The sequence below is a fragment of the Setaria italica genome, chromosome I, assembly GCF_000263155.2.
Source record: "Setaria italica strain Yugu1 chromosome I, Setaria_italica_v2.0, whole genome shotgun sequence".
In the NCBI taxonomy this organism is placed as follows: Eukaryota; Viridiplantae; Streptophyta; class Magnoliopsida; order Poales; family Poaceae; genus Setaria; species Setaria italica.
In genome coordinates, this window is record NC_028450.1 from 38,577,749 (window position 1) to 38,593,867 (window position 16,119).

The 16,119-nt window shown below is 47.0% G+C and overlaps 1 protein-coding gene and 1 pseudogene across 1 annotated transcript; one reads left to right on the forward strand and one right to left on the reverse strand.

Annotated features, from left to right (window-relative positions):
- Positions 1–2,990: 2,990 nt before the first annotated feature.
- Positions 2,991–4,266, reverse strand: LOC101772073 (annotated as a pseudogene).
- Positions 4,267–5,822: 1,556 nt separating this feature from the next.
- On the forward strand, positions 5,823–13,918 carry LOC101759645 (LMBR1 domain-containing protein 2 homolog A). Its single transcript, XM_004953924.3, has 14 exons — positions 5,823–6,255; positions 7,863–7,939; positions 8,420–8,578; positions 8,969–9,182; positions 9,259–9,345; positions 9,427–9,566; positions 9,756–9,836; positions 10,437–10,501; positions 10,671–10,846; positions 11,141–11,271; positions 11,374–11,461; positions 11,659–11,872; positions 12,187–12,293; positions 12,882–13,918. Exons 1-14 carry the CDS (start codon positions 6,088–6,090, stop codon positions 13,359–13,361), a joined length of 2,187 nt encoding a protein of 728 aa, XP_004953981.1. The 5' UTR covers positions 5,823–6,087; the 3' UTR covers positions 13,362–13,918.
- The last annotated feature ends 2,201 nt before the right edge of the window (positions 13,919–16,119 follow it).

Below are 16,119 nucleotides of genomic sequence, written 5' to 3' on the forward strand. Positions count from 1 at the left end.
TGATTCAGAATCCAACGGCAGGAAATTTAAAGGCTTCCGTTGACATGGGTCATTCCTTTTCTATCATGATCAAGGATAGGGGGCCAGAGATATCGCTGATGGCCAGGCAGGAGGAAGTGGCATGTCTCTCGCCGGTCTTTCGGGGCCCCGGTGGTGGGGGGGGGGGGGCATCGTCGGCGGCGTCAGGCGCTTCCAACTAGCTGGGCCGTTGCTCCGCCGGCCGGCGTTTTGCCGAGTGCCGTCTCGTTCTCGCTCGCCCCGTTGATGTCGCCGTGGAAGTCGAGCGGCGCCGGGTTGGGAGCGCCACACGCGGAGACCACCGCGCGCCGCCACGGACATGGACACGGTCGAGCACGCACGCGAACACCCCCCCTGACACTCCCCACGAGCCGCCGGGCCGCTGCAGCATGCCGACGAACCCGGTAGCGGCGAGCTCGGCGGAGGGCCGGTCCGTGCCGGGGGACGGGCACTTCGCGCGGGTTTGGCAACGGCACGGGCAAGCCGGCAAGGGCAGGGCAATGCCGTGGAGCGTCACGGGCTCATCAACAACCAGGTGTTTGCCTGGCCGTGGTCTTCCACGACCACGAGATCCGGCTTCCGGCGGCCCGTGCTCCGCGTCGCCGTCGCCGTACGTCATCCCCAGTATGGCGGCGGCGCTTGACGGCATGGGCGGCTACCATTTCCTCGGTCGCGGTTGCGGGCAGGCGGTGACGGGTGCCCATGCAGCCTCGATCATGCTTTCGCGTGCTTACCCGAGAGCGCAACACAGCAAGCAGCCATGGCACAACAGCCGGAGAGGTACCCAAAGAGCCGGCGCAACGGTCGGTCCGTGCGGCGCCGGCGCCGGACGACAAGGCCAAAGAGGTGAAGAGGTTCAGGGAGTCCTGGGAGTTCGAGACCTTCTGCTCGGAGCTGGACGCCACGATGACGCGCGCGGTGGTTCTTCAGGGAGAACGCCCCGTACGGCGCGTCGCGACCCCTGGAGGAGCTGTTCCCGAAGCCCGAGAGCCGGGCGTGCCTCGCAAAGATGTACGACGACTGAGTTGCTGGAGTTGCTGCGGCCTCATGCTGTTACACATGGGGAAGCATGCGGAAGTTGCTGGAGTACGGCGGCGATCACACCGAGTTCGCGTTGGAGGCCGTTGTGGATAGCCTGAGGAGGAAATACGCGGGGGCCGTCGATGAGGCGAGGCGGCGGCAGGATCCCGCACGCGCTGCCCACAGACTTTTTTTTGAAAATTGACTGCCCACAGACTGGGCGAGCTCGTCCAGGAGACCAGGACAGAGTTCGTGAGGAGCGCGAGAGGTGCTTAAGCTTAAGGCCAAGGAGCAGCGGTGACCGGCATAAACCGTGCGCGTCGCCGGCCGGAAACTCCCTAGAATTCATCGAGCACATGATGTCATGATCAACACTTAACCATCGACACTGACCAGAGCAACCGCGGTGATCCTGATCTGCCTCTCGTTGGATTGATCGAGGACCAGATCTACAGACCAACTCACTCCACAAGCAACTGGGTGGTGAAGATCAGTAGCGACTAGCGGCTGCGCAAAGTAACCTGACATCCATGAACTTCCATGGCCTGATGGCCTGATTACAGATTAAGTGTTCGACGAGTGGAGCCGTTTAGATGAGTTCAAAATATCGTTGATTTCAACAAAGGGATTTGTAACAAGTTTCAAACTGTCGATATCTCCTTGTCGTGGCACGAGTACATAACAGTCTGAAATGTCTATTTTCCATTAAAAACAACATAAAACTGACAACTGAGGTTTCTGAGCCCTGGTGGTTACTGGTTAGATTGCTGCATGTTCTCATTTTCCATGTTTTACATTCAACACAGCCAGGCAGGAGTGTACCAAAGGTTGCATAGCAAGAAAGACTAACCCAGGCAAGTTCTTCATGTTTCTTATCTGGCACGTAGTTCTTGTTTATTCCATTATTAAAGTGACCAAAAAATGAATTCGATACCTAGGCAAGGAAAATATTTCCAGTTTTTATACAATAATAGCACTGCTGAAATGATTAAACTTAGTAATGGAGAATCAGTTCATAGATCTTAAAGCAGCCAATTCATTGCATGTGATCTGATGATAACATTAAGTCTTAGGTACGCTTTCATTCAGTTTGAATCATCAAGCAAACTAAAAGAAGACATAAAAAGCAAGTGCTCTAAGGATACACTGAGTCCATGTTAAGAAGCAGAATAAAGGGACTTCACCGAGCACGAACTCAAAGGCGTAAGTTGACATAAAAGGCATCCCTAGGTCATGCCAAACTGAGAGCTGTATCCACCAAAACAGCAAATGAAATTCCAGGTGACAAAAGTGGAGCATTGGAATGAATATCCTAAAATGCTACTGAATTGTACAGAACCTGGTGCCATTTTTTTTTCTAATTAACGGATCAGCTAACAGCATCCTCAGATATCCTTAGCTGGCAAACAAGACAGTAGGTAACTCCAAAATCACAACAGAGAACAAACTGCTGTACAGGGCTGGTTGCAAAAGCATTTGCAAATTTTAAGCAACTAAATTATGCTTCAGATTGAATATTTGATAAGTCGAGAAATTACCATATGAAAGTAAAAGTTAAGTACAGTCAACTTCTAGACCTAAAACACATAATGAACAGAGGATGACATATTAATCTGTGAGAATGATGGAATTGCTCACCAAAAATAAATGGATAACAGAAATGGTCTTGAAGCAGAAGTAAATTCACTTCAGCGCACAAAGGTGGACATCGCTACATTAGTCATACACATTAGTGTTCGCCAAGGAACCTATATGCAATAGTTCATTAACAGGTAGCTCAGAGTACAGGCAGAGGCACACTACCATCTATTCACCTTTTCATTCTCTCTCACTCACGCTGCTGCAACAACAACTTTTCTAGGTGTCTTCGTTACATTGACAAATTAGACTAGTCGATGGCACTGCAGTCTAGCAGCCAAAATTGTTTCATGTAGGAAACCATACTAAACAAATTCATTTTACCACCAGCTGGCATATAAATGCATAAAGAACACAGGAAGATAACAGTAGTAGTCCAGGGGGAATGTGATTCTCACTGTAGATGAAAATCAATTACCTGTGCCTTAACATGTTAACATCCATACATTGGGAGGCAGGATGGACTTCAACATCTCTGCTTGTAGTTCTTACATTTTGATGTCGCGAGGTATTTTCCCTGAACAGGCAGTAGCATAAGCATCTGCAATCCCTGGAATAGTCTTGCTGTGAGGATCAATAAACCTCTGGACAAATCCCTTCTCGCTTACACAAACAGCACTGTAAAAGTCGATGTTTTCCTTCACAAGCCCTTTCGCCTTCAGAATGTTGATGAAATAATGCCGGGGCATCAGCCGCCTCTGCAAGCTATAGCCTAGAATTTGTGGCCTATGCAAAATGTACTGAAGCTTAAACCCAGCATCCACGTTCAGGAACTTCACTGTGCGACTCAGCTTGCCTTGTGACATTCTCAGAATTTGTGGTGCCTTGCGCACCGCAAGGGCCAGCACTGCCTCCGAGCATCCAAGAGTCGCCTTCACGAGATCCAATTTTGCGCCGACGGACTCAGGACCCACGCAATAGACAGCCCAAAGGGCGTTCTTGAACATCCCTGTATTGCGCAGCACACCAAGCTTCGCAGCACATGCCACCGTTTCCTTGACACGCTCTAGCTTCGAGATTAACAGTGTGAGAATTTGGCGAAATCAGAGGCAGTTAGGCCGCACTGCAGTAGGAACGCCATGTTGGGCTTGACCACTTGCTCAAGGTTCTGAGCGAGGAGGTACGGGCTCCTCTGAAGGGCGCAGTGCAGCATGTCGAAGGAGCCCATGGAGGAGATATAGAACTGGAGGCGGGAAATCATGGATGGGCCGACGAAGATGTTGGGGACGATGCTAATGAGGCGGGAGATTTGGGAAGGGGTTAGCCCTATGCCGAGGATCTGAGCGAAACGGGGTTAGGGTTTTGTCCACCTTATAGCAGAGGAGCTTGGGGTGCCTGGCGATTCCGGCGGCGATGTCGTCTTTGGCGAGGCCGACGCCAGCGAGGAAGGAGAGTACGGCATCGGGTTTGGCGGGAGACTTGAGGTGGGCGAGCCACTTGGAGGCCTTGACCGCTTGCGCTGGGGTGAGCCCGCAGGTGGCGACGAGGTATTCCTCTGCGGCGAATCGGGCGGGAGGAGAGGCGGCGGTGGTGGTGGAGAGGGAAGGCGGCGCGGACGCCGGAGAGGAGATGGTTTCGGAGGCGCAGCATTGCGACGGGATACGGCCGCACGGGGATGCGGCGGCGGCGATGCGCGCGGACGGTTCTGAATTTTGCCCTTTTGCCGTTTTGCGGTTTTGCGCCGCAGCTGGCTGACGGCGGTTTGGCTCGGACCCTTCGGAGCAACACGGCTTGGACCGGTCCCTTCGATTTGCCACTCGCGGATAAATTTGAATTTTGACCGCTCTCAATATATGGTTTTTTAAATCTGTCATTATTAAAATAGAATGTACATATTGTAATCTATACTTACCATGCATCATGACATGACATGAACAAACAGATAACGAGCACTCATCTGCATAGTGGAGCTCCACATTGTCGAACCAATGGCAACGTGGACATGGAGGAGTTAAGGGGCACTATAAGCAAATGATTAGTGTGTGAAGGAAATTAAGGGTATTGTGGCACTAGCGCCATACATGATTAAGAGCAATATAGTCCGATCATAAGTAAATAGAAAAGTTTAGAAGAAATAACTAAAGGAGGGAAAACGGTAAGAAAAAAATCGAGGTGTTAAGAATCTACTCCCTCTATTCCAAATCGTAGGTCATTTTGACTTTTCTAAGTTCATAGATATTATTATGCATCTAGGCATACACCATATCTAAGTGCATAGCAAGCCAAAACGACCTACAATTTAGAACGGAGGGAGTAATTCACAGTTTTGCAAAGCTCTTGTAGTAAATTTTCAAAGCCGTGTGTTAAGAACGGTAAAAGCAAAATTTCTTCTCATATTGATAGTAAAGAGTTTATGACTCCCAGTCAACATGACTTAATTATCTAAGTAGTTCTCTTGGATAATCAAAATGATTTGTCACCAATCAAGTGTAGATGTTTGAAAAAATACTGACTTCTTATGATTCTATGTAATCCTTGTAATTCGTTTAAACACGCGTGAAGAAAAATATATATTTTTACCATATATTTTACCATATATTTCAAATTACAAATGAATTCAGAGGTCAGAATGCATATAAGGATTTACGAGATGCCCTCCATACTCATCATAGCATCTCGTAGGCTTCCGTTGATGTAGAATTCTTGTTTTAGGAATAAGAACACGCTTCTAATTTATGTTGAAAGCAAACACATAGCTTTGCTCAGAATTTGTTTTGTGATATAAGAGCGAATGGATCATGCTCAGACAAAAAAGTCTAACTGTAGATACATCATTACGTCCGCACAAGGAGCATATGTTTTCTTTAAAAAAATCATTGAATATAAAGTGCATCTGGTCGCTGTTTGTACGGAAGATCAAGCCATATTATTCAAAAACTAAAATTAAGCCCAGGTCAAGTACACATTTTATCAAAGTCTGAAATTTTGACAGCTGGATTGGAATATCCTTTCATAAACAAGCTACAAGAATTTCAAAAATCTTCTTTAAAATGTTTTTTATCAGAATTTGGAAAGAAAATTCTGCATCTGGCTCTGATTTCTAATGGAATTCATTCAAATCACCCACCAAACTTGAAAATTTTTGTCCAGTACATTTGACAATGAATCAAATCTTTGCGTGCGTGCCAGTACTCCCCTCGGACCGACAATTCCATACTCCACCGAACGTCCCCCTGGTTCGGCCCACCAGCACCTTCCTCGTCTTCCTTTCCCCCGCCGTGCGGCGTGCGCCTCCACTTCCCCGGAGACAAAAGAGCCCCGCGATCTCCCGGGCCCCACCTCACCACCCGCGCGCCTCGACACGAAGAAGCTTCTGGTCCCGAGCCGACCCGGTTCCACCGCCACCGGCGACTCCTCTTCCTCCTCCTCCGGCCGTCGGGGCGGCGGGGCGGGCGGCGCCCGGGCGGCGCGATGTGGGTGTTCTACCTGATATCGCTGCCCCTGACGCTGGGCATGGTCGTCGTCACGCTCCGCTACTTCGCCGGCCCCGCCGTGCCGCGCTACGTCGTCGCCACCGTCGGATACGCGTGGTTCTGCTCCCTCTCCATCATCATCCTCGTCCCCGCCGACATCTGGACGGTCAGATCCCTTACCGCGACTCTCTCCCCACCTCCTCATCCACTGCCCCCGGTCCCGGCCATCGGTCTGCTCCGGCTCCGCTGGTTTGGCTGTTGATGCTGTTAGATCCACCGGGTTGAGCTCGTTGCGTGTTTTAGTTGCGTGGCAATTAGGATGTATGTACGAATTGAAACAGCAATTTACCTAGGAAGCGTGTTGGCCTTGGAGCACGCTTTTCAATTGACGCGTATTGCCGTGGAATGAGATCTGGGAAGCTAACCTCACCCCAGCCACCCACTAGAGAGGCCAAAGTTCATTTACATAGCTCATACAAAATGCAGTGGGAACCTTGTACCCGCTACCTGGGGCAAATTGATTGGTACCCTAGGAGAATTGCATAGCCTGACTGCAAGTTACTCCAGATAATTCTGTTTCAACACTATCTGAGTCTTCACAGCTAATTGCCATTCAACCCATATAGTCCTAGGGTCCGTTTGGTTTTGGGACCATGTGGGTTGGGTTGGAGCCAACCCACTTTTCTGGGTTGGAGTCGACCCATCTCTTGTTTGGATGAGAGGGTTGAAGAGGGATGGGTTGGACCCCGTTTTTTGTTTGGTTGGAGAAGTTGTGAGGGTTGGGATGGATGTCTATGTAACACCGTTAATTGTGGGCCCCACATGTCATCCTCTTCTTTCTATTTATTTTTTTCCTCCCTTCACTCTTCTTCCTTCTCTCCTCACCACAAGAACTCCTGACGCCGCCCCTGCTACTCCCCGGCCGCCAGCGCGCCGGCCCCCGCCGGCGGCTCCTCCCCGGCCGCCTCCGCGCCGACCCCTGCCGCCGCCTCCCAGCCGCTCAGTCTCTGCAGCGGGTGCGGGGCCATGGGGCGCCGCGAGGCGGAGCTGCGCCGCCGGGCAGGCGGCAGCGGGAGGGCGCCGGGCCGGCGGGAGGGGGCGGGCAGGCGGCTACGGGAGGGTGCCGGACCGGCGGGAGGGGGCGGGCAGCAGCGGCTGGATGGCGCTTAGCCGTCTGGAGGGGGCGGGGCGGGCAGCGGCGGCGGGAGGGCGCCGGGCTGGCGGGAGGGACGGGCAGCGGCGGCGGGAGGGCGCCAGGCTGGCGGGAGGGGGCGGGCAGCGGCGGCGGGAGGGCGCTGGGCCGGCGGGAGGCGGCGGTGGATGGCTGGCCGGCGGAGGGCTGGCCGGCGAAGGGCGGTGGCGGGCGGACAGCGGTGGCGGGCGAGCGTCGGGCGAACGGAGAAGAAACGGAGAAGAAGTGGGTTGGAATGATTCCATCTTTTTTTAGGGATGGGATGAACCCGGATCAACTGGGAATATTCCCCATCCGGGTCGGCTCCAACCCACCTCTTCTCCAACCAAACATGGGGCGAAGTGGGTCGGCTCCAACCCAACCCACTTCGACCTCAGAACCAAACAGACCCCTAGGCTTTACCTCTCGAAAAACATCTTCTATTGTTTGTCGGGATTCGCCATTTTGTTAAGTTCAGCAACTTGACGCTCAAAATATCAATAAATGTGTTAGTGTAACTGTATGGCAAACTTTATTAGTGTACTGGGCTAGAAAATTCTATTTTTACACTCCCTTGGTTTTTAAATCCTTGTCCCTTGCAGACATTAACTGGCAGTGCGAAGGGTGGCATTGGATTCTTCTGGAGCTGGTCCTATTGGAGCACATTTATCCTAACATGGTATGCTATAAACATGTCTTGTGTACTTTCCCCCCAATTATTGAATTTCCTGATTCTCAGTGGCAGCTACAAAGAAAAGAAAACCAATCTATTCGATGAGAGTTATAACCAGGTTTTGGTACTATTTTCGAAATGTGAGACTCTTTCTTTTATGCTGCTTCATCATTTGGGCATCGATGTAACTCCTTTATCAAAATTATGTTGGTACTTGGGAAAACACTGGCTATGCATTATATGGTTTGTAGAAGGAAAAATTAGAATAGGGAGGTATCTAATCTTGTGCTGGATTGATGGTTGCTAACTTACTCAATTTCTAGTAGGCCAGCTATGTAACCTTTGGTATCGGTTCTGTTGTACAATCATAGTTATGATTTGCTTGGATCTTTAGTCTTTTTTTTTTGTATCCACTAGTGCTTCTTCAGATCATTAGCATTGGTATTAATATTTCTAAACAAAGCTTGTGTTTATGTATGTAAACAGGGCTGTAGTTCCTACTATCCAGGGCTATGAAGATGCAGGAGACTTCACTGTTAAAGAAAGGCTGAAAACTAGCATTCACATGAACCTGCTCTTTTATTCAATAGTGGGAGCCATTGGCCTTATTGGCCTCATCCTACTACTAATCATGCATAGAGCTTGGTATGTTTCAATCTTCACTCAAGCAAAATTTTCCACTATGAATCTGATGCCTGAACATCACCTTGCAGCCTCACTTCAATTTTGTTCACCATTTTTCCCTGACATTTTCATAGTATTGATGCTGTGCCAAGCGGGTGCTGAAATATCTATACAAGATTCAGCATAAGGGCATTTCAAACTTTATGTTTAGTGCCTATGTTAGTGTCGCATAGTAACTTTAGATTCATAAGATGAATACTGTATAATTAATGGTACCATCAAAGTACTGCTGTCATTCCGAATGAATGATGCCCTTGCTTTGTTTCACTGAGAACATAGTTCTTCCAAAACTAGCTGTTTTGTATATTTTTATCTAGTAGAGTGTTGACCTGGAATAAATTTTCTTGACAGGGACGGCGGTATTGTGGGATTTGCAATGGCATGCTCAAATACCTTTGGATTGGTGACTGGTGCTTTTCTTCTTGGCTTTGGGTTGAGCGAAATCCCAAGAAACATTTGGAAAAATGCAGACTGGTCTCACCGCCAAAAAGTACTTTCTCATAGAGTTGCCAAGATGGCTGTAAAGCTTGATAGTGCCCATCAAGAATATTCAAATGCAATTGTTGTAAGTACATTCCACAAATTCTTCAGCAATAATATGCAGCTTCTTGTATCTTGCTGAAGTGACTGTTCCATTTCAGGTTGCTCAAGCCACTTCAAATCAAATGTCAAAACGTGACCTTTTGAGGCCTTACATGGATATTATTGACAACATGGTGGCTCAACTGGTACTTTCTGTAATCCGTGAATGAGTTGAATTTAAGTATTGCTATTATGCAATATATCTTATGATTTTATGACCATCACAGCTGCGGGAGGATCCTTCCTTTAAACCTTCTGGTGGCAGATTAGGCGAAAATGATATGGACTATGATACTGATGATAAATCAATGGCCACACTTCGGCGGCAACTCAGGAGGGCTCATGAGGAGTATTATAGGTGCAAAAGGTATTATAGGATAATCCAGTATATATATTTCATTTAGTAATGTGGAGTTGTGGACTGTTCATATATGACACATGTGGGTTATGAAAAGCTACTAAGTTGCAAATAAGTATAGGACAAATTAAATTTAAAAAGTGTGACTACATCTGCGCTATTTGGCCGCTAAGTTTCAAGTGTGCTGCCATTTTGCAGTGAGTATATGACTTGTGTCATGGAAGCCCTCAAACTAGAAGACACCATAAAGAATTATGAACGCCGTGATGCAAATGGATGGTGAGTTTATTGATTTTATATTTGCAGAAAGTTCTTGTAGTCTGTTGATGTTAAATTATTCGGTAGAACAGGGAGCATTTCAATTTTATGGGAATCAAGATGTGTCCTTCTGTCCCATTCGATTATATTTACATGATAATGTATTTATGGGGATTTCCCCCCTTTTATATTCTAATAATGTTGCACAGTGTAGGTGAAACTTGATAATTCTGTCAAGCAAGTTATGCCTAGTGATATATGATAAGCATGAGGGAAGATTTAATTTGCAAGTTTTAAAAGCAGCAAACTGTTTACTGCCAGTAGTTGCACAGAGTTTTTACTGCTCTAGTCCATTGGATGTATGAAAGTACAAATGTTACTGATCAATAATACTTGATCAGTGGTCTGAATAGTTCAATTGCTAACAAGCATAGATGCGTGTGCCTGTCAACATAAGGATCATTGCAGACATGAAAACTGTTTTTTTTCTCTTTTCTCAGTAATTGCTTGGAAACCCTCGAGCAATATGTACTGCAATTCTGCAAACCAGTTGTGTTTGTGCTCTTTTGGCTCTGAAAGATGCAAGTACTAGTATTGATTTTATTTTTTAACAAAAAACAGGAAATACGTATCAAGTTTTAGAGAAAGTCGTTCGGGCACACTTGGATCACTTTTGGACACTATTGGTATTCTTCTTACCTATACTGCAGCTTTTTTGGTTTTCATATTTTCTTACAACCAAGCATCTCAATTAGATTAGGTTCGTACTTTCTTTGTGAATTCATATTATTCTTACAAGTTACAACTGGTTAATGGTTGATGGAATCAACTCATGGATACTTTGTTGCATTCCAGAGTTCATTTGGCGCTGTATACTGAGAAAGCAGCTTCAAAAAGCATTTGCTGTTATCCTTGGCTGCATGTCAGCTGCTATACTGTTAGCTGAAGCTACTTTGCTTCCAAGTGGTGTTGATTTGTCTCTTTTTTCCATCCTTATAAAAGCTGTCGGAAAGCAAGAGGTTTTAGTTCAGGTAAGGGTCCGAACGCTTCATGTAAATTACTTACAATCAGTTTTCTACCGAGTCCAGTTTACCATAACGTTTTGTTATTTGTGGGACTGACTATTCTCTGCAATACTTGCTATCTTATTAGCGATAAGTTAAGTACTAGTTTATCTGGATAGGCCGCAACAATCATGTTCAATTTGTCACCTACTCATTATCTAAATTTTGAACACACAGCGATAAATTTTGACTATTCTCTGTTATGACTTAATAAAATTTCAATTTTTTCAGCCATATTTATAAGCTTCCGTTTATTAACAGGTTGCTGCATTTGTCCCCTTGATGTATATGTGCATATGCACATATTATTCATTATTCAAGATTGGTATGTTGATGTTTTATTCTCTGACTCCAAGACAAACCAGCTCTGTCAGCTTGCTTATGATCTGCTCGTAAGTTTCAATGCTTTAAATTTTATTATGTTTGGCGTGTTTCCATTTCCAAAGCCACTGAACCCATTTTAGGCTAAGCAAGTTCTTTTTTTGTGTGTGCAGAATGGTTGCGAGATATGCACCTCCTATTTCGTATAACTTTCTGAATCTCATCCGACTTGGTGGTAATGCTAAAACTACTTTTGAGAAGGTAATAATTTCTATGTTTATTGTCCTGGGTTGTTTGTCAAATATATCTCTATCAATTGTGTAGATGAAAAATGTGTTAATACTTGGTACCTGGAAGGAAAAACTTTGTAGCTTCTCTCTTTCATTTGTTGATTACGTTTGCTGTTTTCCATGTGGAAAAAGTTTCATACCTAACGCTGAACAAACTATCTGTTGTAGAGAATGGGGAACATTGATGATGCAGTTCCCTTCTTTGGGAGAGGCTTCAACAGGATCTACCCACTGATTATGGTTGTTTATACGCTATTGGTTGCTAGTAATTTCTTTGGCCGCGTGATTGACTTTTTTGGAAGCTGGAAAAGGTTCAAGTTCCAGCGTGAGGAAGAGAATATAGATGGTTTAGATCCGTCTGGAATGATTATTCTACAAAAAGGTAAGGACCTCACAGATTTTACGTCTGGGGGAATTGGAGGCATCTTGTAATTTCTTAGGTTTCCATAAGGATTTCAGTTTCCTTGTTTTAACTTTGCACATAAAAGTAAACAGGACCCTGAATTATGACTGTCAAGGACTTTCCTGGCTTTAATTGGAAATGTTGTTTTATCTGATTAATCAATATGATCAAAATATTTGTGTAACTGCTGTTGAATTGTTGCTGCAAACACCGGCATTTGGTTCTTCTGCCGTCCAAGCATATTATTTGCTGTACTAATTGATTGTCTTTCTTTTTCTTTTTTCTCTCTCTAGAGAGATCTTGGATTGAACAAGGATGCAAAGTGGGTGATCAGGTTATTCCATTGGCAAGGAATTTCAACGGTGTGAGCACAGATATTGAATCGCAAAATGTGCCATTGGTGCGTAGAATGGTTATTCCATTTACATTGGAGTCTAATCTGTCTGCCATTATATGTTTGGAAGTAGTACCCCCCCCCCCCCCCCTCTGGAACTCCCATTTTGGTTCAGAATCCCCTGAAATTGCGTATCCGATCATTTTACACCCGCTAAATATGGAAACTGGTCAGGTCCAAATCACAACCCTTGGGCCTAAAACCAGTTGGATGATGTGCCATCTCGTGCACAAGTTCACATCATGAGGTTGCATACTGTTCAGACATAAAAGTATATATAAGAATCTTATACCCATAGGGCCCACAGAGGGGGCTTACTGCAGGTTTAGCTGCCTCTTTTAGGTTTACTTGCTAATTTATGTAATACTGTGCTGACTAGGTGTACCATGTCAGCAAGTCCCTGAAAACTGAATTGCCACATCAGCTAAAGTAGGTAGATTTTGGCAAGGTGGGGGTGATCTGAACCAGTTTTCATAGTTGGGGTTTTTTGGATTCGATCTCTTCTTTAGGCTTTGGTTGTCTCCAGCTGAATTTCATCTTATTTTTTTACTTGGTACTTACTGATTTCTGTTTCCATTCTCAACTGTGTTACAGGTTGAAAATACAGTTGAGATGAAAGCAGGGGCAACTTCTTCCAGCGGGAGAGCTGGTCATTCGAAATATGCTAACAACAGGGAGAATATTGCCAGCAAATACACTGCTGTTAGAGAACAGAACCGGCAGGTAGGGAAGTCAGTGAAAAAGGAAATTTCGTCAAACTCTGTGTCTTTGCTTGAAGAGAGAAATTCTGAGCAGGGGTCCAACACTGGTGTACCACCAACTGGAGTGTCCGCAACATGGGCCTCAATGAAGATTGGTTTTCAGAACTTCAAAGCAAATATGGGTTCCAAGAAGTTCATTCCTTTGCGCCAAGATCCAGGATTTGTTCCAAATTCCAATGTCTCTTCACCTGAATCTCTTGATGACATATTCCAAAGGTTGAAACGGCGGCCTGCAAACATGCCTGTCGATTACCTTGACGACGACGATGATGACAACACAGGAGACATGGTTCTGCATTTCCAGGATCATTGAGATAGGTGGTGACATTCTTTTAGGATTTAGAGTATGCATACACCAAATTTTAAAAAGAATTTGTAGCAGTAGATGCAGAAAGGAAGATATAGGATGTATAGATCTGATGATCGTTTGGGTGTGCTTTGGAAGCTCAAGACGCCTACCCGTCTGAAAATCGGCAAAATGAAAGGACGATATGTTGACAGGCGTTGCAGAAAGGCAGGAGATTTTCCTACCAAGAAGCCTTGGGACTTTTCTGCTTTACAAAGACAGTGCAGGTAACATTGTTTGACTAGCTGATTTTCTTACCTTGTTGAATCTGTAATGGAGATGCTGATTTGTGATCGAAGTGAAAGAATGTAAAGGTGTACCTACGGTTCTATGTGAGGGGTAACGTGCCTTTGTGAGTTGTGACCAGTGAGTGTACTACAAATGTATACATGATCGGGATTCGGGAAAGTCCCCCCAAACTGTTTTCGTGTGGCCAGACATCAGACTTGTACTTGATGGTATAACTTGTTGACACATTTTGTCTACTGGTTGACTAAAAAAGTAGCCCATTTCTGCTGTGCTAATGCTATCTGGTTCTTCTATTTTGCGCTCAAGCATTACGGTAGGTGCAGGTACAATAAGAAGCCACAGGATCAAAAAGAAACCACTGCGTACATGCACGGACATATTGGTAAGTTGAGTTGATAATACTAGTACATTGGGGACACGTCTTATAAATAAGTAGAGCAAATTAATCGTCTATTGAAAAGAAATGGTAACAGAATTATGATTTCATCCTGTTACCTCTCAAAAGATACTTCCAAAAAGCCATTGTAAGCGTGATTTTTTCCTACATACGAATCCTTGTGAACTCGTGTAAAAATTTCCTGGTACTAATCCTATATTCATATTCTAAGCTAGTAGTACGAGGAATGGGTCGTAGCCTCGTAGGCTCATAGCACGCTGAAGGATGCCTTAGTTTGATCTCTTCAAGTTTGAATCAAAGCAAAAGTCAACGATTCAGCTTGTAACTCAAGTCAACAGAGGGAATGCCAATATGCCGCACAGCTCTTGCTGTTGTATAGATATAGCTAGATTAACAAAAAAAATTGAGATTACTAAAGTTAAAACCAAGCAAAGAATATCGATCAACGGATCAAGTACAAGCTGTTTGCTTTAGATCTGTACAAAGCATGGATCATCATGGCTAGGCTAAGCTGCATGCCCCTTCGACACGCGAAAACCATCAACAAAATGCACCCCAAAGAATAAGAAAAGAATGTCCACAAAACCACTAGAATCAAGCCATCCAAAACAACACAGCCACACTAATGACTAGCAATGAGCAATCGGCATGCATGCATGGCCAGATCAGGACGTGCCCCGATCAGAAGAGGACCCACTTGGCCGCGGCGCCCCTCTCCTCGATCGCCTTGCCGCACGCCGCCAGCGAGCACCCCTCCTTCTTCCCTCCCCCCCGCGTGGCGTGCAGCAGCTTAGACCAGAAGCTGGTCGCCGTCCTCCTCTGCTCCCTCCTCCTCGCCAGGAACACCGCCACGGCGTCGTCATCCCCGACGATCCGCTCGTGCCGCATGAGCAGCGACACCCGCGCCGCCCGCCTCACCTCGTCGTGGAACGCCGGCTCGCCGGGTGCCGGGCTGGCGCACCCCGACGACGCGGCGCTGGTGCCCTCCGAGGAGTAGGCCGTGGACGCCTCCGAGCAGGACGACGCGCCCTCCTCCTCCTCGTAGCCGTACTCGTTGTCCTCGTCGCCGCCGCCGCGCACGACGGAGGGCAGCGACGACGATGCCGAGAGGGACAGGTGGGAGAGGCGGTCCCGCAGGCAGGACGCGCAGACGCCAGCCCCCTGCTGCCGGTGCCGCGGGTGGCGCCGGCACCGCGCCCCCTCCGCCTTCTTGCCCGACTTCGCCTTGCCGCCCATCACCATTATTCCTCAAAACCAAGCTGCCAATCCGCCTCGCTCGCCTCGCCAACAGGACCGTCCGGAACGGAACGCTGTCACCTGCCACCACTACTCGTCGAGTTCTCGTGTAGAAACCAGACGCAGAGCAGCCACCGTGTGTGGGCGCGCTCGTGTGCTCATATAAGTACGTGGGTCAGGCGGGGTGTGTGTGTGGGGAGCTTCGCGGATGGTGCACGCGAGCCGTGGAGGGAGCTGCGATTTGGTTGGACTTTTTGATGCGGCCTGGCTGGCCATGCGTAGGCGGGCGCGGGCAGCCTCACAGCGGAGCCTGGCTGGGTCCGGGTTGGCAGCGTGTGCGCGCGGTCGGGGCTTGTGCTCGCGTGCGGTACGGACATCGGAGCGGAGTACTAGGCACGCACGGCGTTGATCGGGGTTGGGGTTTTTTAGTTGGTCGATCGGGGTCCTCATCCCTCCGCCGCGCCCCCAACTCCCCGGCTTGAAATTAAGTACGAGGAACTAGTACTTTGTTCTATTGGGTTGATGATGATTACAGATCTACAAGGGTGGCTATTTATAGCCTGTTACAAAACGACTTCTTATCCGATTAGAACTCTATCCCTAAATTTAAATTGAAAATGGAATATTTACAAAGTACGATTTCGTACTAGGTCGATTATCACGCTCTTCACGGGCTGATTCCCCTCTTCATCTTCATAAATCCTCTTTAGGCCCACACCGGCCCAATTGTTCCAGCCCTCCTAATTGGCCAATTTTCTATTTCACCTTCATCAACAAGGGACAACCAATTAGGACCCCATATGTCGAGGGGTCTGACTACTTCCGACCCTGGGAACCTAAAGG